General features: G+C 41.2%; 1 protein-coding gene across 1 annotated transcript; it reads right to left on the bottom strand.

Annotated features, from left to right (window-relative positions):
* Positions 1 to 1,494: 1,494 nt before the first annotated feature.
* On the bottom strand, positions 1,495 to 21,918 carry psmd2 (proteasome 26S subunit ubiquitin receptor, non-ATPase 2). The gene is made up of 21 exons (XM_061681333.1): positions 21,746 to 21,918; positions 20,535 to 20,591; positions 20,282 to 20,446; positions 18,501 to 18,622; positions 17,769 to 17,993; positions 17,514 to 17,672; positions 17,233 to 17,377; positions 16,679 to 16,739; positions 14,550 to 14,696; positions 14,342 to 14,448; positions 12,111 to 12,238; positions 11,839 to 11,926; positions 11,576 to 11,738; positions 6,927 to 7,028; positions 6,682 to 6,830; positions 6,528 to 6,611; positions 4,223 to 4,391; positions 3,868 to 3,962; positions 3,662 to 3,788; positions 3,435 to 3,553; positions 1,495 to 2,171 (listed from the first exon to the last, which is right to left on the bottom strand). Exons 1-21 carry the CDS (start codon positions 21,866 to 21,868, stop codon positions 1,989 to 1,991), a joined length of 2,718 nt encoding a protein of 905 aa, XP_061537317.1. The 5' UTR covers positions 21,869 to 21,918; the 3' UTR covers positions 1,495 to 1,988.
* Between the last annotated feature and the right edge of the window lie 1,453 nt (positions 21,919 to 23,371).

A 23,371-nucleotide genomic window follows, 5' to 3' on the forward strand; every position in this document is an offset into this window, starting at 1 on the left:
TGCCATTTACTGCTTATTTTAATCATATATTTGAAGTCTTTAACACGTGTTTTATGTACTCTTTAATTTTTCTTATTATAATGTAATCATTTTTGTGTCATGTTGCTTCTTTATGTAAACCACATTGGAATACCTGTGTATGAAATGGGCTATTGTCATATAAAGAGCTAGTAACAGAGAGATTTGAACTACCATCTAATTAATAAAGCTGTAAACTAACCACAATGCCAATGAGCTTGTTGGTTGTCATGGCAGCAGCAATAGTCACAGCTGGCCGGCCCACTCTGTGGCAATGCCTCACCCAATGTTTCCCATTGACTTTACTGCATTGACCATCTCTTGAGCTACACAGGGGTCCCATAAACATCCCAGAGGTGCCCTAATCTGGGAAGCCTCTCATGGGCAGGACATCGATTTTTGTTTGTAAACAAATCTGTATTGCATAAATATTGTCACTTCTTAATTGTTAAGATATGATAGATAACCAGACAGAATCGGTAATCACAATACCGAGCCTGGTTTCATCAAGTCTTTGGGGGGATTTAAATACAAAACATCTATTAGTCAAAGTCAATAACCCGGAAACGATTAAAAATAGACCACAACATATAAGAATATCCATCCATCCATTTTCTATATTGCTTATCCTCACTTTGATCACAGGTGAGCTGGAACCCAACTGACCCTTGATTGGTCACCAGCCGATTGCAGGAGAACATTTAAGAATAATTATTTTACAAGTCTGAACTATCAGTAATTGGCTGGCAACCAGTTCAGGGTGTACCCTGAGAAGTATAGAGAACAAAGAAAAATATTTTCACACATCTTTTGTTTCAACTATTGTTTGAAAAAGACTAAACAACACATTCAACCATTTTGACCAAAAAAAAAAAAGTCATAGCAAATTGATTCAATTTCACTTGGCACATCACTGCATCCTGCCAAAAGATATACGCTATACTGTGGTACAAGTCCTGTATGTAACTTGGAATCAATGCAGCACATGGAAATTAGTACATAAAAAATCTCCCATATCACCTGCCAACCTGTACCTCAAACAATATTAAATATGGCTATTTTTCTAAGGAAGTCATCGAAATAGTTTTTCATTAGCAGACAGACATGTTAGAGGTGGTATTTGAAAGAAAGGAATCACTAGCCTACTTCTGCTTCTTTATTAGAGCAGTTTTAGTACAGGTTCCCACTTATATGGGCAAACTTGCAGCAGTTCGTCATAAAATGTTTTCATGCGCAGACCTTCAACATCCTCTGCAAACTGTACATGACACTCCAGCAAGATGCCGGCACGATTGCAAAGTCTGTAAAACCCATCATTAGAAAATGATTTTTGTAGGTTGGAAGCCATTAATAGAGATGTTAAAGAATAAATACAATTGGTTGACATTAGAACTACTACAGTTCTAATGCCCAACACAGCTCATCTGTCAGCATTCCTGACAAATGCAACATCAAAAAATAATATTCATTTCACAATGTGGATCCACATTTTATTTTTGAACAAACCTTTTACAGTCGTGTAACAAAACTAAAAAAAGAACAACAAAAACGTTGGCAAAAAATAACTGTTTAATGGTTTATTTAGCCTAAAAATTGGATGTAAATAGTGGGGACAAAAACATCTGTTGCACTTAAAAGGCTGAGTGAATGTTCTGATAAACATTTACAGGAGGGCTGTGAATGGGTGTTGGATTGAAGATGTTTGAATTGTCAATAGCTGGTCCAGGGAAAACCTATGTTGAGTGGATTAGGTCAGAGTGAACCTCCACCTATGTCACTGCAATCCAATTATCCACAGCCCCAAAAATCCATCCATTTTTAAAGACAGCTCAGGCTGGCCACAGGCATCACACCATTGCTCTTTCCAGCAATGTAGTAAAACAAGTTATAACAATAGCAAAGAGCCATGGAGGGTCAACCTTGAAAATACAAGGAGAGCTGGAGGGCGGGGGAAGGGGGCTGAGAACAGTCTAGGTTTCATAGTTGGGGTTCTTGCGAAGGATAACAAAGCCCTCCAGGATGGGGGTAACAGGCAAGTACTCCTCTGTGGCCAACTCCGCTCTCTCACCATGCGCCAGCAAAACTGGTGTGGTGTGGGTCTGGAAACCTGTAATGGCCTTGGGTTTGCCTGCTTGGCCCACAACGTCCACGGCCTGTGGAGATATCAAAAACTAGACTTTACACCGATCTTATCGTCCTGGTCTGTAACGGTAATTCGCATTTTAGGCTGATCGGCTTTAATGTCATAATTCGCCATTGATCGGGTCCGCAAAAGACATTTACTCCGCGTCGCAATCATGTACGGTATATTTGAATCCAAAAGCTAGTTTATTTTTAGCCATGTCGCGTGTCTTTTGAAATAGTACTGTAAATATCTGACCGCAAATAAAGTTATTTTAAAAAAAAAACAAAAAAAAAAACAGCGGTGTGGGACAGACAACACGTGATGCGTGGATCAGACTACAAGACAAATTTGGCCTTTCACGATTGCACTGTCAAACTACTGCAATAAAATCTTGTATTCAGATAACACCGCATCCCGTTTTTTTACGATCACTGGGCTTTATCTTGTCAACAAAAAAGGCGACTCCATACACTCGTTACCATGGCCACGACAACAACAATGGATCACGTCGTGTGCAAAAGAACTAAATGGGGAAAAATGTGTGTTGGTGGTCACCGGTGCTTGGGAGAGGACTTTAATTCAAGGCTTGCTTGAGGTATGGTCACGTACTTTTCATACGATACAGCTCGCAAGCAGGTAACAAAACGTTATGGAGCCTAGCAAGCTAGTGCTAGCACTAACGATTGTGCGTAAACATGCTGCCGTTCTGTTGAATCATTCTCTAAAGTCCGGCGGGTGTAAAGTAATGTAATTACAATAAAGTAATTTAATTACAGTAAGTTAGCACCCATTATTTCTGTCATGTTGTAATGTTGGTTTGACCTGACTGATAAGAATACATGACCTGACTAGAGCAGTGATTTCCAGCCAAGGCACATATTTTACAACGGAAAAATCTCATGGCACACCAACAAACAAAAATGTCACAAAAAGTGGATACATTAATTACTGTATGTACTTCCTGCCATCTAATAGAAGAGCATTTATTTGTTCTCTCTGTCACTATGCCTCACTGGCATAAATAGACGAACAAATATATTATTTATTGTAAAAAAAAAAAATTTGAGCAGTTAAGTAAATAGACAAGTCATTTAAATAGACACATTGCTCCATCTTGTGATTGGATCAGTGATCGTTTTTTTAAACTCGCTGATCGGTCCCAAACATCCTGATCGTGTTAACTCCTAATAACTCCTGGTAACTTAATACATAATAATGTTGAACCAGAGAAATACCCTGGATCATTCAGTCTTGACATTTGTCATACACTCTAGGCTACATAAGACTTTACCTGACCAACTCTGACAGACACGGGCAGTGGTCGAAGTTCCTCATCAAAGGTGACGAGCATACGCGGCTGCATGGCTGCTACCAGGCCGTAAAGAATGTAGTGAGATTTCCCCAGGATTACTGCAATTCACACAGTCATACCCAGAATAAATTTTAATGCAAAGAAATCACTGAAGAATGATTATGAATGGTAAAGCGTCTGTGGGAGCAAAGGCAATAAGAACTCACTGTTCTTGACATCAAGGAAGGAGACAAGCACAGTGAGCAGCCCAGCCACAGCAACCTGACTCATTAGCTGCCTGTCGCTATGGTAGGGACAGAGTGTCAGTGTGCCTTTGCCCAGGTGAGTCAGACCCTGTAGAGACGCAAACAGCACAAAGTCAATACTTCTCTGTACACAAGCACACAACCCTCTTTGTGATGCCGCCACACACCTGAGCCAGTCGAACCATGAAGAGATTGTTGGGGTCTTTGGCATGATACTGTGCCAGTTGCCGCAGCATTGCAGCCAGGCGGGCATTATTTGTTCCTGAGAAAGAGGGGTCGGGGAAAATAAGTGTTATAAATGGGATAGGTACAGTGTATGAGAAGGATGGAAATTATTAATCGCTATAAAATATTTAGTTTGAAAACCTTGAGCACTGTTAAACACCTTAAGCACTGTCAAACATGAATATTTTAAAATCAATGTGTATGTAATGTTTGTGGACAAGAAACAGGAAGTTGAACATTTTATAAAGTAAGTTCCACATAGTTATAACTTAATATATTTAGTACATCCAGACTCACCACTGCCCACCATGCCCATGGCAAAGATTGAGTTGTGTGAGACCTCGGGGTCAGCATCATGGGAAAACTTGCTGAGGGTGTCCAAGATGTTCAAACGAGGGTTGGACACAGAGATGAGAGCCAGAGCAAGAGGCACCGCTCGTCTCAGAGTGGGCTCACCGTAACGCAGCTGATGTTAAGAAATAGCACAAAAAGGAAGCAGCAGTTAGATCAAATAGAGCTCCCACTGCAGGGGCAAATCTAGTGGTGCTTAGCCCCTAATAAGAATGTCAAGTATAAAATACAATTAGCATTTACTGTAAATAAAACTCTTAAAACAATATTTTTTAACAAAATGGTGGAATATGCTGCTTGCAATCCTCAGAAAACATTTGAGTCAGTTTTAAATTAAACCTTAGAGTTTTTTGTCATATTTGTTGTAATGTGCAAAATTAATTGAAAAACAAAAACAGCACACCTCATTAGAGTCCTTCAGTAAATAATAGGAGGTAGCGTTGGGCAATACGGCCTTCAAATAAAATAAAGATTTTTTTCATAAAAGTCAGATTTCTGTGTTCAATCAATATTTTGAAGAATTATGCCATCACATCGCATAATTTGAAGAATCATGCCATCACATCGATAAATATGATAACATAGAGTCCATAAAACTAAATAAATAAAATCCAATAATTAAAAGTAAAAAGCAAAGCGGAGACATCTGGGTGCCCAAATCAAGCACTCCTTTCTATTGAATACAACCAATCATAAACGTGCAAAAAGCTGAGTGGGAGTCGCAGTAAACGTGATCAAGCGTGTGGGATAGGAGGACATTTTGCTCGCTATCTGCAGCCAATGTTGTGCAAACATTCCGCGAGGAGGGAAACAATTAACAAGCTTCAACATCAAATCTTATCTGCCACTTAAAATGTTGTCATTGCTACGACGGTGTTTTGAAAGCCTACGAACATGCCTGCAATGCTACTGCCTCAAAGCCAGCCACGAAAAAAGTGCAAAAAAAAAAAAAATTAATTGCCAAAGATGGCTAAAACGATATGTGAGTTCATCATGGAAATGTTGGGACTTGCGACCAACTCTTTACCATCGTTGACGAAACTGGATTTTGTCGACTAATAAATGACTTGGAGCCATGGTTTGTATTTCCGAGCAGCCACTATCTTTCAGATGTATGTTTGCCAGCAAAATATGACGTGATTGCCACACTCTTGCGTACACTGACAGATGGAAATAAAGACATAAGCTTCACTAGTGATTTACAGACGTGAAGGTAGCCCTGTTAGCTTGCTAGGTCTGACCGCGCAGTGGCACATCTAGAAGGTGATCAATGCTATTGTCAATTTCACACACCTGTCTGTTCAGTCATAGGTCTATGTCTATTGTGTTCTCATTTGTATGGATGGACATGCCATGCAACATTCTTGTTCTATTATGCACTTAACTATGGCTGGTTTACATTTGAAAAGCCAATAAAAACAAAGTATTTTCTTAAAAAAAAAATAAACGTGCAATTCTTGAACCAGATGTGTTTTTGAAATTTGTTTTATAAGTAATTTCATATTTGGTTGGGTCAAATCTTTTGGGTATTTCTTTCCTCCAGGTGTGCACAAACTACAGTTAACTCTAAATAAAAAATATGAATAAGTTATTGTATTGGTATGGGTCTTGAGAACAAGGAAGTTATCTGTATCATCTTAAAAAATATATTGTGCATCCCGAATGAATGTAAACATATTTAAATTGTTTCCTCAATTGTTACAGGGTCAGAAAAATCCTGAAATATGTCAACCAATTTGCTAAATTGTCAACACTGACTGCAGCCATGTTGTACCAGACACGCTCAAATCTATTGACAAAATCTTATAATCGCCCAACCCTATTAGGATGCAAAGACTCATCGTCAGTATTACACATACCACACTGACTAACAGAACCTGTTACTGAGCACTCAAGAGGTTCGCCCGTCTTTGGAACTTTCCATTAGCTCACTACACAGCGGCTTCGCTCAGGCCACCTGGGTACCTCAACTGTCCAATCGAATAGCCATCGTTGCCCTGTTCTTTTCAATTTGTTGCACAATTAACTGTGTAGCTCATTAAACTATACAGCCAATTTTTTTGCAGGAAGCAACTGTATGTCTAATCTTCCAAATTTTAGGTATGCAAATGAGACTTCCTTAGTGCTGGTGAGCAGGAAATATTTTGACTTCACATCTGCACTTTAATGTCATCCGTTGCCCATGTACCACAATAACATTTGTGAGAGCAAGAGACAACGGTGGAAGCCAAAAGTGACAAGCAGTACTTACCAGATGTCCAAACGTCCGTAGTGCCATTTCAGAACCGATCTCCTCCCCCATCGCGATGAGGGCTATACCAAGAACAGCTACCCCCTAGGAAGAAAGTGATTACAATGAATATTGCTGATATTAGTGATCAACAATGAAATTGTTAATAATTTACCTGGTGTGAGCCCATGTCAGCTGTGTCCTTCTTATCTTTGTCCTTTTTATCTTTCTTGTCCTTGTCCTCCTCTTTTTCCTTCTCCTTGGCCTCATAGTGCTCACTGCAGATGTGGAGAAGCTGCTGCACCTTAAGCACATTGCCAGAACCTGCAACAGGCGACGCCATAAGAGATGATTCGCTTGACAAAACATAGGTATCTGCTTGTGCAAACAGCTAAAATAACTTAGTAGTTGCAGACTAACCTGCATAAGCACAGATATCGACTAGCGTGTTGGCAAAGCTGCGGAAAGGTTCAGGAACAACTTGGAGAGCTGCCAGAGTGGTCTCAATGGCCTCTCCTTTACCTATGATGGAAAATGAGTGTGAAAATAAGACGAAAGTAAGTAATTATTTAAAGGTCCACTTACATCACAGTTTTTCGATGTAATTTTGGTGATTGATGTCCTTTTATCTGGTTTGAAATATAATTTTGGTTGGAAATTTTACTCAAGCTATTCTAAGGTGGTCTTTCCTACCTGGCATTTGAGACGGTCAGATTTCTCATTATTATACGCCATGTAAATGAGCTTCGTTCTGATCGGATCACTCATCTTACCTAATTTTAATATGGAAAACAGCTGGGATCTGACTGGACCATATCACTCTCTCTGCTCAATAGATGTCACGTCTTTCGATGCCTCGTTTATTTATACACACGGAACGCACATTCAAATACAGTCTATAAGTATACATATTTTGTGTTTTAAAATACTTAACTATATTTGTCATTTTTAATTCAACCTTGGTGGATGAAATAGCGACGCTTGCATTCATTGTCGCCAGCAATAGTCGTTATTGCCAGTTCAATACACATGAATAGGAGAGGACGATAAGCTCAAAAGAGGAACACCACACCACCGGGCGCGGGACATGCCTCCACCACCTCGGTCCTCCCCAGTGGGCCGCTGGTGTCTGTGCGAGAGCGCTCCGAGTGGCCATGGCGACGCCTGTCCCCCACGGCTTCTCAGCACGGCTAGTGGTGGAGCACTCTCTCGAGCACTAACCGCCGCCGACCCACTGAAGATGACTACAGTCTCTTCATTTGCGGCAAACAGACTGTGTATAAATCATTGTGAAGCTCAATTCACCAAGCGTTGGATTGTTGGCTAACATAGAATGTGAGCTGGCTGAGATTGGGCTTGTCATCTGTTCCCATTCATGTATATTGAACTGACCATGATGACCATCGCTAGGACAATGAATGCAAGCTTCGCTATTACAGCCACCGTTACATTAAAAATTACAACTATAGTTACACACGGGCAAAATTGTCAGTATCCCTGTTAACGAAAGACAAACACACAAAGGTCACAGAAATAACTTGAATCTGACATAATACTAAATACAAATTAAACGATAACAGGTGAAAAGCAGACACTCCTTTTGAATTGTGGTTCAACAGAATAATTTTTAAAAATGAACTCATGAAACAGGTCTGGACAAAAAATGACGGCACCGCTAGAAAAGATTGAAAATAATTTGACTATAGGGACGCGTTCAAAGTCTGGAATGTCTTTTAATTAATCACAAGTGCCTTCAAACTTGTAATCAGTCAGTTGGCCCATTTAAAGGGGAACAATTAATCATTCTGCAGTTTGGTGACATGGTGTATACCACACTAAACTTGGACCAGAAGAAGGAGAGCGTTGTCTCAGGAGATTAGAAAAATCTTGGGGGTGAGGGGGAACCACTGGGGCGACCTCCTGGGGAGTACTGGTGGTGTGATGGTGACTCGTCCATGTTCCGTGGGTGCTGGGGCACTGCCAGCTGGCGCCCGCCTGGGTCCCCCGGTCTGGCGGCTGGTGGGGGCGTTGGGGCCCCCGTCGCTCCTCGGGCCTGCTACCTCCTCTTCTCTCCGTTCCTTGCGTCCCACTGCGGTCGCCTCTTCCTCTTCCCGTGGGGCGGTGGGTAGGGTGGGGATGTTGGCTGGGGGGGTGGTATTGGGTCCCTGCGGCACAACTGGGTGGCCAGTTGTCGGGGCGCCTCGGTGGGGCTGGCAGACTGCCCTGGGTCCCTCGCTGTGGGACGTGTCCCGTCCGCCAGGCTGCTCTCGGGTGGCCCCTTGATCCCGCCTCTCGATTGATTGGGTGGGGTCCTCAGCCTCCGCGGTGCAGCCACAGCAATTACAGGACACTTCTGTCAGTCTTTGGCATGTAAAACGGTGTCAATTCACTTGCATGTATCCGCAGGCACACCCCTTAGGACACTTTCACTGGGTGTGGGGTCACGCACTTCTGCGACAAATAACTCATGAATATACAAATCGCTTGTGTATCCCCTCACTTATACCCTCGTCCTGTAGACTTTTATAATTTACATAATTAATGCAACCACACTTCAGTTGTACAGCTGGGTTCACGACCCTTGTCCTGCATGCTTCTTCTCCTGTCCTTGTCGTGTTCCATCTTGTCATGTCCTTCCCTCACAGGGTGTAGCACTACAGCATCACTCATATTTAATGTTTCATTGTTGTAGATAATGTAATGATTTACTTCTCTCACCCTGTTAACAATTAGTGCTTTGTCTTTGCTTCTCTCTCCCCTCTAGAAACTTCGTTCTGTTCGACTGATCAAGTCTGATTCTCAATAAACCTCAATTATAATACTAAGAAACCACAGCGGAAGCTTAAAAACTCCACTGTGACACAGTAAAACTGTTCCGGCATTAAAGGAATACAGATTTTCCATTCTGCTTGACCTAACAGCCGAACAGGACAAAAAAAAAAAAAAAAAAAAAAAAGATTAGGAAGAAAATTAGACAAGCACATTAAATGTAAAGGCTATAAACCCATCTCCAAGTAGCTTGATGTTCCTGTGACTCCAGTTGCACATATTATTCAGAAATTTAAGTTCCGTGGGACTGTAGTCTAACTTCCTGCACATCTCCGCAGGTGGAAAATTGATGACAAATTGAAAAGACAGATAATACAAATCATAACAAATAGGGCTTCACAATTATGGCCAAAATAATAATCTGAATTACTTTGATCAATATTGTAATGACGATTATTCATCATCATTATTCCTCATTTTAGGGAAAAATATTTTTATCGCACTACTTTTCAACAAACATTATGTAACAGTTTTCAGTGCAAATTTAATCTTTAAATGAGAATAAATGAAAGATAAAAAATAAATAAATGTACCCCAAAAACATCTACTTTACCAAGGGCTAACTGAATAAATATGCAATTACAAAGTGCAATCACGAATTGCAACTTAATGGAAGCAAATACAGTTAATGCATAAAACATTAGGCTGTAAGCGCCGACTTCTCATTTGAAAATCCCAGGCAATATAGTGAATTTTCAAGGACAGGTCTGTTGTTCTGCTTGACCATAGGTCAGTCGTGCACGGTCACAAACTGCAAAGAACTTGACAGTTGTGATTTCCCTCTCTATTTACTTCCAGCGTTTTTTCATCACGGTTAGGCCAGCCAAAAAGTTGAAGTCTAGGCAGCCGCTAAAACGATTGTTAATCGTGTCTTACCATGACACGCCACCTCTCCGCCAAAGTGCTAAAACAAAGTTTTTTTTTAAATCACCGACAATCAGCCAAAAGTGTGATCACGATTAGAATTTGATTGTGTAGCCCTATAAACAAAAGAGTCCAGAACAACCTCCAAATAAATTAAAGCTGAACTCCAAGGTCAAGGCCAAGGTGTTAGATCACACCATCTGTCGTGGTTTGAGACAAAGTGGACTTCACGGGAGACAACCAAGGAGGACACCACTTAAAAATCATAAAAGCAACACTGGAATTTGCAAAACTGCCATGTTGACATGCCACAAAGCTTCTGTGAAAATGTCCTATGGGCAGATGAGACAAAATTGGAACCTTTTTGTAAAGCACATCAGCTCTGTGTTTACAGACACAAAAATGAAGCATACTAAGAACAGAACACTGTCCCTACTGTGAAACATGGAGGAGGCTCTGTTGTGTTCTGGGGCTGCTTTGCCACATCTGGCACAGGGTGTCTTGACTATGTGAAGGGTACAATCAAATTTCAAGACTATCAAGGTATTCTAGAGAGAAATGTGCTGTTCAATGTCAGAAAGCTTGGTCTCAGTCGCAGGTCATGGGTCTTGTGACAGGCTAATGACCCAAAACACCCAAGAATGGCTAAGAGCAAAATATTTGACTATTCTGAAGTGGCCTTCTATGAGCCCTGATCTAAATCCCATTGAACCTTTGTGGAAGGAGCTGAAACATACCATCTGGAGAAATCACCCTTCAAACTTGAGACAACTGGAACAGTTTGTTCATGAAGAGTGAGCCAAAATACCTGCTGAGAGGCACAAAACAACCCTACCTTTGGAGAGGGATCCTCATTAAAGTAAGCCATTTTAAACTAAAAAGAAAAACCTTTCCGGAGTGAGAAGCGGAAGCCAAAACATGCCAGCATAGGTTCCAGTTGAAAAGATAGTTTTCAAATCATCAAATTGGATTCTTCCTTTGTTGGGACTATTATTCCGGAATAGTACAAGGAGTAACAATTCAATTCTGATTCGGAAGTCATTCGCACCTGTCAAAACGAATACCAAATAGGGATGTAGATGGCGAGTCCGTGCCCTATTTGTGTGTGGTAAGAATGTGATGATCCTGGGGGGAATAATCATCACTATAAGCTTAATTAAAAACACTTATGTTTTTGCTGATAATTTAAATATACAAGTAATAGGGGTAGAACGATTCACAGTCGTGTCCATAAATATTGGGACATGGACACAATTCTCATCTTTCTGGCACTTTTGCTCAACTCGATACATTAGCAAGTTTTCACACCCTACCCCCAAAAATATTACCAGCTATCATTGAGTGTAATTTCAAAAATAGTTGCTAATTATTGTTACCCAAGTGGTTGAGTCCTAAACCAAGAGGGAGCCAGCGGGCATATGTGTCTTTCAGCTCCTGTTCGTTCTTCTCCATGATGGTCTGCACTATGGTGGAGGTCACGTCACCGTTACACGACCCCACAGCGATCATACCACATGCCAATGCAGTCACGCCAACCACCTGGGTGGAAAGTTAACCCAGAAGATTGTATAAACATTCTGCAGATTTAATCATGTGAAAAAATATCAACACATAAACCAATCATGCCCATAAAACATACCTCCATGCTGGATTTTGAGTCTCCCATGACTGGAAGAAGCAGAGACAGGACATCTTCTCTATTGGAGCCAGCATAAGCTAAACCCAATCTGTAAAGAAGATGATGGATAACAATTACAATGTATAGCTTTGTGTTCACAAAATCATCTAAAAAAAAAACATCTAAAAAATGATTAAACATTTACAGCAGTACAAGAAGGTGGCCCAAACTATAGGTAACAATGCATACACATACAAACGTTCAACGTTATAAAACACTTTTGTCGTCATCACCCAAAAATGGCGCCTATCCTCATGGTATTACTGTTGTGCAGGACATAGTCTGAGAGCAGGGCGAGGGCTGGGTCACATTCATTTCTCACACCTGAGTTTACGATGCCACAGGCAAGGAGAGCACCAGACTGCAAAAAAAGGATGACGTAAGGTGAAGAAGAATGAAGCAAGCTGACCTCATGTGCTGTGACCAATAGGACAGAAAATACATTATATTGTCTGTTGATTGTAAATTCATAGCTAGGGGTGTCCCGATCCGATCTTGGACATCAGAAATCGGTCCGATGTCAGCAAAAAAACGAGTATTGGATTGAATCAGCCTGGTTCTAAAATGTCCAATTTTACCACTCTTATACAAGCAGTCCATTCCTGCTCCCCTCCAGCACTTCTGTCTAGCAACGCCTGGACAGTATGCACAGCCCACGTGGTCACAACAACAGGTTGCTAAGCTGCTAACATAGTAGCAAAGAGTAACAGTGACTGTAGCTTGCTTCAAGTCATTTACTGACACTCCAGTTGAAATTCACTGTAAAACTAAACACATAAAGGAATTACACCTGTTGAATCTTTAAAAACATCAGACTTTGTGTCTGAGTTTTTTTTCAGAAAAATTGCTAGAGCAAACCTAATAAACAATGAATGAAAAACACCATTGACGAGCTTGCTAGATCAAACCTAATAAACAATGAATGAAAAACACCATTGACGAGCTAACGAAAATTAGCATTGAGCTCGCTGCACATATCTCTCAGAAGAATTAATATTGGTACACAAATGCTGTAAAAACACATACAAAAGGGGAATATAACACTCTCAGGTATATATTCTTCAAACTCGGTGAAAAACGAGTTATATTGATAATATTCAATCGTGACTTCTCCTTTCTTTGTTACTACAAGTGTGTCTCATTGCGTGCACCATACTGCTCCTCAGAGGTCAAGACAATGGACAGCAGGAGCAGTGAATAAAATTAGAACCAGACGCATTGCGTATATGTGGAGAGACCAAACACTGTACCCACCATTCACCAACAGTAAAAAAAAAAATAATAATAATAATAATAACTGAATTTAACTTTGTTATTTTGCACTTTAAAAGGGTAATTTATATTTATTATTCATTGAGGTCGTTTTTCATGGTTTTTAAATTTATTCAATCTATTCAAATGTAGAATATGTTTATGTTTAAGTTAAGCAGTGGTTATGTTGCAATTTAAATAAAGATTTTTGTTATTAATGGTTTTAAGTTATTTTCATGATTTTGTAATTTATTCTATTCAACTGTAGTGCAATCCCCTGTTTAAAAGTTACTTGATGTAAGCCATTGGTTAATAATAAATCCATCCATCCATCCATCCATTTTCTGAGCCGCTTCTCCTCACTAGGGTCGCGGGCGTGCTGGAGCCTATCCCAGCTGTCATCGGGCAGGAGGCGGGGTACACACTGAACTGGTTGCCAGCCAATCGCAGGGCACATACAAACAAACAACCATTTGCACTCACATTCACACCTACGGGCAATTTAGTCTCTCCAATTTAATTAATGCATGTTTTTTGGGATGTGGGAGGAAACCGGAGTGCCCGGAGAAAACCCACGAAGGCACGGGGAGAACATGCAAACTCCACACAGGTGGGGCCAGGGATTGAACCCGGGTCCTCAGAACTGTGAGGCTGACGCTCTAACCAGTCGGCGACCGTGCCGCCCTTCAGTTTTTTATTCTGTCCTATTGTCTTTCAGTCTTCTTAACAGTTTAAGTTTAAATCCAGTGTCTCCTCATGGGAGCCTCCATACTATAACATGTGTTCGGTCTCCCCAAGGGGATGTCATTTTGCAGTTTGGATTTTGCACAATGTGGGGAGTCCATCCCAGTCTTGCCGGGTCATGGTGGTCTTTGCAGCCGCATCCTCTGTGGCTGCGGGCGGTGGCACAGGTGTGGCTGACGCCCACTGGTTTGTCTTTCCTCACCTGGATCCTCAGTGCCTTACCATGTCTCCACACTATTAATCAATATGCGCTGTGTGCATGTGTATGTGCAGATTTGAGTGTTCATGTGGGTGTGTTTTGCATTTAAACATGGGATGGGAGGGGTGGGTATACTTATTGTATTGCGTACTTGTCATTTTTTGTCAGTTTTAATTTCTGTAAAGGACTTAGTGTTGCATTTTAATGTATGAGAAGTGCTATATAAATAAATTTGATTTGAAAAAAAAAATGTTGCAATGTCTAATTTACCTTTATGTAGTCCTCAGATGAGTAAAGATATTTATCAATCTGGGTGAGGCCGCCATCCACATCCCACAGCAAGATCATTCCGAGAGAGGCTGCAGCGCTCAACATACCTAAGTAGTTTCAAATTACACACACAGAAATTATCAATAATACAGCAATGTAAAAAAACAAAAAACGTTATTGTTATCATTATATATTTTGCAATCTGTACCATGGTCCTTGTTTTTGTACAACCATTTATTGCCATCATCTGTTAACAGCTTGTCCTGTCCAAATGCTGCATTAACAAAGCCATTCACAAAGGAAGAGGCCAGGTTCATGCGGGCTGAGTCCACTTGGGAACCGCTACCTCCAAACCCTTTAACATAGAAAAGAAACATTCAGTTGACACTGACAGCCATAGTACAAAAAAAAAAAAAAAAATCGTCATTGTGTAAAATGTAAACAAAACTAATCATTCAATTTGAAGCACATTACAGTATCTTGACTGGATATGTACAATTAATAAGCCAATTGTCACAAACCACTGTCTGACCACGAGGGCTAAACGATTTGGGAAAATAATCTAATTGGGAAGGGCAGCACGGTGGATGACTGGTTAGCACAACTGCCTCAGAATTCTGATGGCCTGTGTGGAGTTTGCATGTTCTCCCCGTGCTTGCATGGGTTTTCTCCGGGTACTCTGGTTTCCTTTCACATCCCAAAAATATGCATGGTAGGTTAATTGAAGACTAAATTTGCCCGTAAGTGTGAATGTGAGCGCGAATGGTTGTTTGTTTATATGTGCCCGGCGATTGGCTGGCGACCAGTTCAGGGTGTACCCCGCTTCTCGCCCGACGGTAACTGGGATAGACTCCAGCACGCCCGCAACCTGGGTGCGTACTGGTACGGAAAATGGATGGATGGCTCTAATTGGGATTTTTTTTTCCCCCAACCAATATTGCAACTGCTGTGATTGGCTGGCAACGAATTCAGGGTGTACCCCGCCTCCTGCCCGTGAATAGCTGGGATAGGCTCTAGCACTCCCGTGACCCTTGTGAGGATAAGCGGCTCAGAAAATGGATGGATGGATATTGCAACTGTGATGTCATCATCAGCTTTATTCACTAAACAGGAAATAAATCATTCGATAAAATGACCAACACGACATTGGCTACATTTAACATATAAACAACTATTTGCTTTAGGTCAGGCCTAAATAACATATCTTTATTCGAACATTGAATTGTAAAAAGAATAAAAACAATCATACTGGAATATTGACTGATTGACTTAACTTCAAGCCTTGTAAACGTAATGTGATGCATTTGCCAGTAGCAGTAGCACTGCTGGAAGGGTAAGCCAAAGTTGAAGTGGAGAGTGACACGAGTGATGCTTTTCATCACAAAGATGTGAGAATTAAAGCAGTCCAAATGTTAAACTACATTAAATGTTTATCAGTTACAGTAAAAGTGTCGCGATGACTCACTTGTTAGATAACTCTCAAAAACGACTATCAAACCCAAGAAATAGGAGAATGTTCTAAAATTTATAATTTTTAGTTAATAATAAACATGAATATTACAAATTTTGAGTGGTAAATATTATTCACTGGACAGGGGGGAGGATATAAAAAAGATTATGTACATTAACTAGTAACTTAAGCTGTCAGATCATTGTAACAAGATGTCAAACGCAGGACAAAGCGGCCTAAATGACGTAAAGTACTCACCCCTTAGTGCAAATTAAATTTAAGTACAATACTTGAGTTCACATGGATTAGGAGTGCGTGTGGGACTAGCTACGCCACTGTGCCCAGCCAGAGACCGCCTGCCCACATAACCAAACTGTGAGAGCGTAGCAGTGGATCAACTCTGCTTGTGAGTTGATGAAGAAGGGTGGATGCAGGATGGACGGTCATGATTCAAACGTACCTCGCGGTTCTACGCTTCAATTCGCCGCAGAGCAGGAGCTGCACATCGACAGACTCCCCCAGACTGCGGGCTTCTCTTTACCAATCGATTGCAAAGGACTCGTGGCTGCTCAGCTTCCCGCACGTGAAAGCCGGTGAGCCTGTTTGCCGAGCCCGCAGCAAGCAGCGGCACCTCCCGCTAAGAAGGATAACTCAATACCCCTCAGTAGCGGTGAGAGGAAAATTTAACCATACAATTTCAAAACATATGGTAGACGTTTTTACAGCATGTCACGTCAGCTTTTTTCTTTTTTAAATTACAGCCTTTGCGATTGATAATTGCATTCCATTACATACTGCACTGTCGGTATGAATTCGATTAATCGTTCAGCCCTACCAACTACCCTTTTCACATGCAGGTGCACATGCGCACACTTTCCCAGACTTACTATTATTTTCCAGGTGTGTTTTGTAGATGTCATCTGGTACTTTGGGTTCCATGATATCCAACTGTGGAAGTCGGGATGTGTGCGTTAGAAGAAGATTTTGATTAATGTTGAATGTTGATAGAACCAGTGGAGCAAGACTATCCGATGACGGTCTGACTTTACAATATGACCATAATGTAAACAATACATGCACTGAAGAATAAAAGCTTTAAAAACCTTAAAGGCAAGATGGAGAAATATATACTTCACAGAACTCTCCAGCAAAAAAGACTACACATAATTTGGTGTTTGTAGTTTTTCTTAGATAGTTCTTGTGACATAGCAGTACTGTGCTAATTACATGTCTATTAGTTAGTAATACCCAGGTCATGCTTTAATTACAGAAGTGCACGTCAGAGTTATACTGCATTCATTTCAAAAATGTATAATGTCAAGTGGTGCACATATAATCACTCAAAATGATTTATCACAATTAGAAGACTTTGACTCCAACATTCACTGTCCATTTGTATATGACATAATTCCTTATTACTCCCCTTCACTCATTTTCCTACCTCCCTGGCCAGGGCCAGGAAATTGCTGTTGAGCTGCACATTGGACATAATCTCTGTCAGGTCCTCATAATCTTCTACATCCTCATTAAGCTCCAAGAACATGCCATGGCGACCAAGCATGTAGGACATCTGCTTCTGAATAACTCTGCAAGGTAAATGCAATGGAGTTAGTTTTTACATTTATGTTTTTAAACATAAAATAGCTATATATATCGATAGAAACAATTACTAATGCAACGCAACCGAGCAATGCTATTAATCAAAAGCTATATAGTACTCACATGTCTTTGCAGGATGTGAAGATGTTTTCTACCAGCTCCACATCATTGAGCATTAGAGCCAATCGAAGAGCCTCGGGATACCGATTGAACTTCCTGAAGATTTTCAAGGCACATCGCAGCAGTGCAGAATTTTCTGGCTCCGGAACATAGCTTACACAACTGGGACAGTGCAGAACAAAAGTGTCAAATACTTTAGGAGGACCACATTAAAGAGACCAAAGTAGGTGAATATAGCAAGTTAAAAGCTGTACATACCTTGTGAGGTAGAGGCAAACCTTGCCGTAGGCATTCTCATCAATGTATTCTTCTACCATGTCCAGCCTCTCAATTTCCATCAATAGGTCACAAGCCTCGTGTTCAGCATTGTGTGCCATGTTGTAAGGTACGATTTCCTTCACCAGCTTCAGCAATGTCTCCTGCTGGGTCTTATCGTTCTCCTCTACCTCCTGCCACTCTTTAGCCACCTCACCAGCCAGGTGCCTGTGAAATAATGACAGCAGGGGGTTGACTTAATTGTTTTCCATTTTCTTCATGTAATTGTCTTTTGAAAGCCAACTTTCACTGCCAGCCATTTTCAAAGCAGAGTTCATCCATTAACAGCCGTTTTAGAGCACTTTGAACTGATCTTTCACCAGAAAAAAACTTTTGTTTGTACCCCTTTCCGTTATGTTGTAAACAACAGGAGAACAAGGTATAACCAAAAACACCGGTACAGCATGCATGCTAGCATATGTTTTAGCGTGCGTGCATGCATGCTACCGTATGTTTTAAGCTATCATATGTTTTACCATGCCTGCACCCAATAATACGGTGTGCCTTATGTATGTGTTAAATACAGAAATAGAGCCCTTAACTTAGACTGGGCCTTTTAATACGGTGCGCCTTATGGTCGCGAAAATACGGTAAATGTCCACAGCAGTGAATGAGTTAACAATGACTTATTTGAAATATATTTTGCTACAAAAAGTAATTATCAACATGAATTACCGAACATATTCATGTCCCCAGGAAGCCAGCTCTTCCTGGGAGCCCAGCAGGCGATACTTGAGACACTCCCTCTCCCCACTCATAGTCATGGCCAGCACCGATACCACATCGGCACAAAAATGCTGCAAATACAATAGTACGAACAAGTTAACATCAATTCCATTGGGCCAGTTAAGTATACTTTAAAGTCCTGCCCTGCCCCCACCAGAAATGTGTCTGAGCATTGGGGCAAAACAGTGGGGCAAAAAAGTATTTAGTCAGTCACCAATTGTGCAAGTTCTCCCACTTAAAAAGATGAGAGGCCTGTAATTTAAAGAATTTATTAGCAAATTATGGTGGAAAATAATTATTTGGTCACCTACAAACAAGCAAGATTTCTGGCTCTCAGACCTGTAACTTCTTCTTTGAGAGGCTCCTCTGTCCGCCACTCATTACCTGTATTAATGGCACCTGTTTGAACTCGTTATCAGTATAAAAGACAACTGTCCACAACCTCAACAGTCACACTCCAAACTCCACTATGGGCAAGACCAAAGAGCTGTCAAAGGACACCAGAAACAAAATTGTAGAACTGCACCAGGCTGGGAATACTGAATCTGCAGTAGGTATGCAGCTTGGTGAGAAGAAATCAACTGTGGGTGCAATTGTTAGAAAATCGAAGACATGCAAGACCACCGATAATTTCCCTTGATCTGGGGCTCCAACGCAAGATCTCACCCCGTGGGGTCAAAATGATCACAGGAACAGTGAGCAAAAATCCCAGAACCACACGGGAGGACCTAGTGAATGACCTGCAGAGAGCTGGGACCAAAGTCACACAGCACCACCAGGCACTCAAATCCTGCAGTGCCAGACGTGTCCCCCTGCTTAAGGCAGTACATGTCCAGGCCCGTCTGAAGTTTGCTCGAGAGCATTTGAATGATCCAGAAGAGGATTGGGAGAATGTCATATGGTCAGGTGAAACCAAAATCGAGCTTTTTGGTAAAAACTCAACTTGTCTTCTTTGGAGGAGAAAGAATGCTGAGTTGCATTCAAAGAACACCATATCTACTGTGAAGCATAGGGGTGGAAACATCATCTTTTGGGACTGTTTTTCTGCAAAGGGACCACGACGACTGATCCATGTAAAGGAAAAAAATTAATAGGGCCATGTATTGTGAGATTTTGAGTGAAAACCTCCTTCCATCAGCAAGGGCATTGAAGATGAAACGTGGCTGGGTCTTTCGGAATGACAATGATCCCAAAGACGAAGAAGTGGCTTCGTAAGAAGCATTTCAAGGTCCTGGAGTGTCTTTGCCAGTCTCCAGAATTCAGCCCCATAAAAAATCTTTGGAGGGAGTTGAAAGTCCGTGTTGCCAAGCCACAGCCCCAAAACATCACTGCTCAAGAGGAGCTCTGCATGGAGGAATGGGCCAAAACACCAGCAACAGTGTGTGAAAACCTTGTGAAGATGTTTGATTTTTGACCTCTGTCATTGCCAACAAAGGGTATATAACAAAGTTTTGAGATAAACTTTAGCTATTGACCAATTACTCATTTTCCACCATAATTTCCTAATAAATTCTTTAAAAATCCGACTGTGATTTTCTGTATTTTTTTTTCCATTTTGTCTCTCAATGGTGAGGTATACTTTTGATGAAAATTTTAGGCCTCTGTCATCTTTTTAAGTGGAAGAACTTGCACAATTGGTGGCTGACGAAATACTTTTTTGCTCCACTGTATCCAGCAGGTTTTAATCTGTATTTATCTCTTGTGTTTACTATCATACATTCATGCCATACCTTGTTTTCCCCTGCGGCCATGCCTTCATAGATCTCTTTAAGTTTGCCATAATGTGGGCGCAAAAATTTTAGAGGTTTGGGTACTGATGTCATGGAGGTGGTTGAAGAGCGAATTAGCCTGCGCAGCTCTTCCAATGCAGGACGGTACAAAGCTGTGTCCTTTTCCTGCAAATGCGTGAGTAAAGGTGAGATTAGTCAAGTTTTTTTCTCAAATGTACTGTATATAACGAGTATTCAAATAAGCAATACTCACGCCTAATCTCTCCACCATCATTTCCAAGTCCTCTTGTAACTGCTTATCTTCCTCAGACTAAAAAATAAATTAAGAACAGAATTTAAAAGTTATGTAATGTTAATGAAAATACTGCAAGTCAATAAATATGTTTTTGCGTTTTTAATCATGACACAAACATTGTGAAACAATATTACTCAAATACATTCGTAAAAAGGGTTTCAACTTGGTTCCGTTACCATACAAGGAGTACATTCACACACATTTACAAGATATAAGCTACCCGACAACTGCACAACTGTAAACATAAATGTATGTCTGCTAAATTATTTACACATAACATACAATAAAGAAAATAACATTTGTTATAGTAAAGTCCATACTAATTTGGTCTCTTATTTTTAATATTCCACCCCAAATGACTGGAGCACCCTTCAACAAATCATTCCCGTCTCATATTCATCCCAATATTATCGTTTAAAAAGTTAGTGAGCGATACGTAACAATCGCTGCACTTTTTTTTTGGCCCGTTATGTGCCTTTCACTCATCATATGCTATGATGTACTATGGAAATATGTAACTATATCACATAGTACTGTTTGTTATATATCTATTTATTTGTTTCTATTGTGTTTATTTGTGTTTGCTTTTATTTTGCGTCGCTTTACTCTGCTGTCAGCAGACAGGTCATCATTACAAATGAGAATCTTAAAGAACTAGCCATACTAATCATAACTATCCATCCCAACCCTCATCTCCTGACTTTGCTAAGTGCTAAACCGTCCACAACTACACTGAGCTGCTACCGATGAACTAACCAACTGAAAATGTTCCGACAACGCTCAGCACAGACAATATGACCCTAATACGGTATATTTACATTAATTGTATTTGTCTCCTGGCTCATATAGCACACAACCTACAACTGCTGTACCAAGCAAGATGACCGTTAGCATGATTTGCTCAAATTAGCTTGCCGGCTAGCTACGGTCGGAAGGGCAGTTAAATCGTTGATTTTTTTTTCTGCAAAACAATAAAGCGCCCAAACTAAACGTTACTGTGAGACTTTAACCTCTGACGACAAATGATAACAAATAACTATTTATAATGGTGGATTTAGAATGACAGTCACTCTGGCCTGCTGAGCCATGCCGTAAAAGTGGCAGTGACAAGGCAAAATAACCACGCAGGTTCCAGTATCTTTAATCAACAAGCACTGAGCAATATTCACCAATTCTTGCTCCTCTTTTTTCTCTTTATCCTTCCCCGGAGGCTGCGAGTCCTTTTCCTTGTTCTTTTCATTCCCATCGGATTTTTCAGCCGGCTTCTTCTCTTTGCTTTTTGAGTCCTCCATGACAAGCTCCGACAACGTACTACAAAACAGCAAAATGAAACAGGGGAAACCGGAAACGTTTCTTCTTCTTCTTTTGTAGTTTAACGGTGGTTTGCAAACTTAACTAGTGTATTACCGCCACCTATTGATTTGTTATGATGGTTGCATTGGTTTACAGGCTAAATTATTTAGCTATACTAATAGTAAGATATAGCCATGGGTGTCAAACTGATTTTTGTGACGGGCCACATTGTAGTTACGGTTTCCCTCAGAGGGCCGTCATGATTGTGGAAGCATATAAATGCGTAATCGCCTCATCATATCATTACATATACAGTGGAACCTAGGTTTTCATATGCTCTAGTTTTCATATGACTCCGTTTTTTACATTTTCTTCCATGAAAATTTGTCCAAGTTTTTTTTTTTTTTACACAACATTTCTCAATGTTATTAAAAGTGAAGACAATTTTGAAATTTGGTACAGAGTACACTCATATATATATATATATATATATATATATATCGATCCATCAATTTTCTACCGCTTATTCGAGGTCAGGTTGCGGGGGCAGTAATTTTAGTAGGGAAGCCCAGACTTGCCTTTCCCCAGCCACTTCATTCAGCTCTTCCAGGGGGATCCCAAGGTGTTCCCAGGCCAGCCGGGAGACAGCCTTTCCAGCGTGTCCTGTGTCGTCCCTGGGGTTTCCTCCCGGTGGGACGTGCCCGGAACACCTCACCAGGGAGGCGTCCAGTAGGCATTCTAATCAGAGGTCGGAGCCACCTCATCTGGCTCCTCACAATGTGGACGAGCAGCAATTGAGAGCTTCGCCTTTCGGCTTAGCTTCTTCTTCACCACAACGGACCAATACAAAGTGCACATCACTGGAGATGCTGCGCCGAGCCGCCTGTCGATCTCCCATTCCATTCTTCCCTCACTCATGAACAAGACTGCAAGATACTTGAACTCCTCCACTTGGGGCAGGATCTCATTCCCAACCTGCAGAGAGCACTCCACCCTTTTCCAACTGAGGACCATGGTCTCAGATTTGGAGGTGCTAATTTTAATCCTAGCCGCTTCACACTCGGCTGAGAACCGCTCCATTGAGAGTTGGAAATCACGGCTTGAAGCCAACAGAACCACATCATCTAGAAAAAGCAGAGATGCAATACTGAGGCCACCTAACCGGACCCCCTTTACGCCACAGCTGCAGCTAGAAATTCTGTACATAAAAGTTATGAAGAGAATCGGTGACAAAGGGCAGCCTTGGGGGAGTCCAACCCTCACCGGAAACGAGTCCGACTTACTGCCAAACTCTGACACCGGTTGTACAGGGACCGAACAGCCCATATCAGTTGGTACCCCATATTCCCGAAGCACTCCCCACAGGACTCCCCGAGGGACACGGTCGAACACCTTCTCCAAGTCCACAAAATACATGTAGACTGGTTGGGCAAACTCCCATGCACCCTTGAGGACCTTGCCGAGGGTATAGATTTGGTCCACTGTTCCACGGCCATGACGAA

This window comes from Phycodurus eques, chromosome 7 (assembly GCF_024500275.1).
Source record: "Phycodurus eques isolate BA_2022a chromosome 7, UOR_Pequ_1.1, whole genome shotgun sequence".
Lineage (NCBI taxonomy): Eukaryota > Metazoa > Chordata > Actinopteri > Syngnathiformes > Syngnathidae > Phycodurus > Phycodurus eques.

Excerpts from the sequence above, each read along its gene's own strand:
- psmd2 (XM_061681333.1), bottom strand. The coding sequence starts at position 21,868 with ATGGAGGACTCAAAAAGCAAAGAGAAGAAGCCGGCTGAAAAATCCGAT. Across the intron at positions 17,994-18,500 it reads TGGGGACATGAATATGTTCG|GCACCTGGCTGGTGAGGTGG; the intron begins GTAATTCATGTT and ends ATTATTTCACAG. Across the intron at positions 16,740-17,232 it reads TCCTGGCCCTGGCCAGGGAG|TTGGATATCATGGAACCCAA; the intron begins GTAGGAAAATGA and ends CGACTTCCACAG.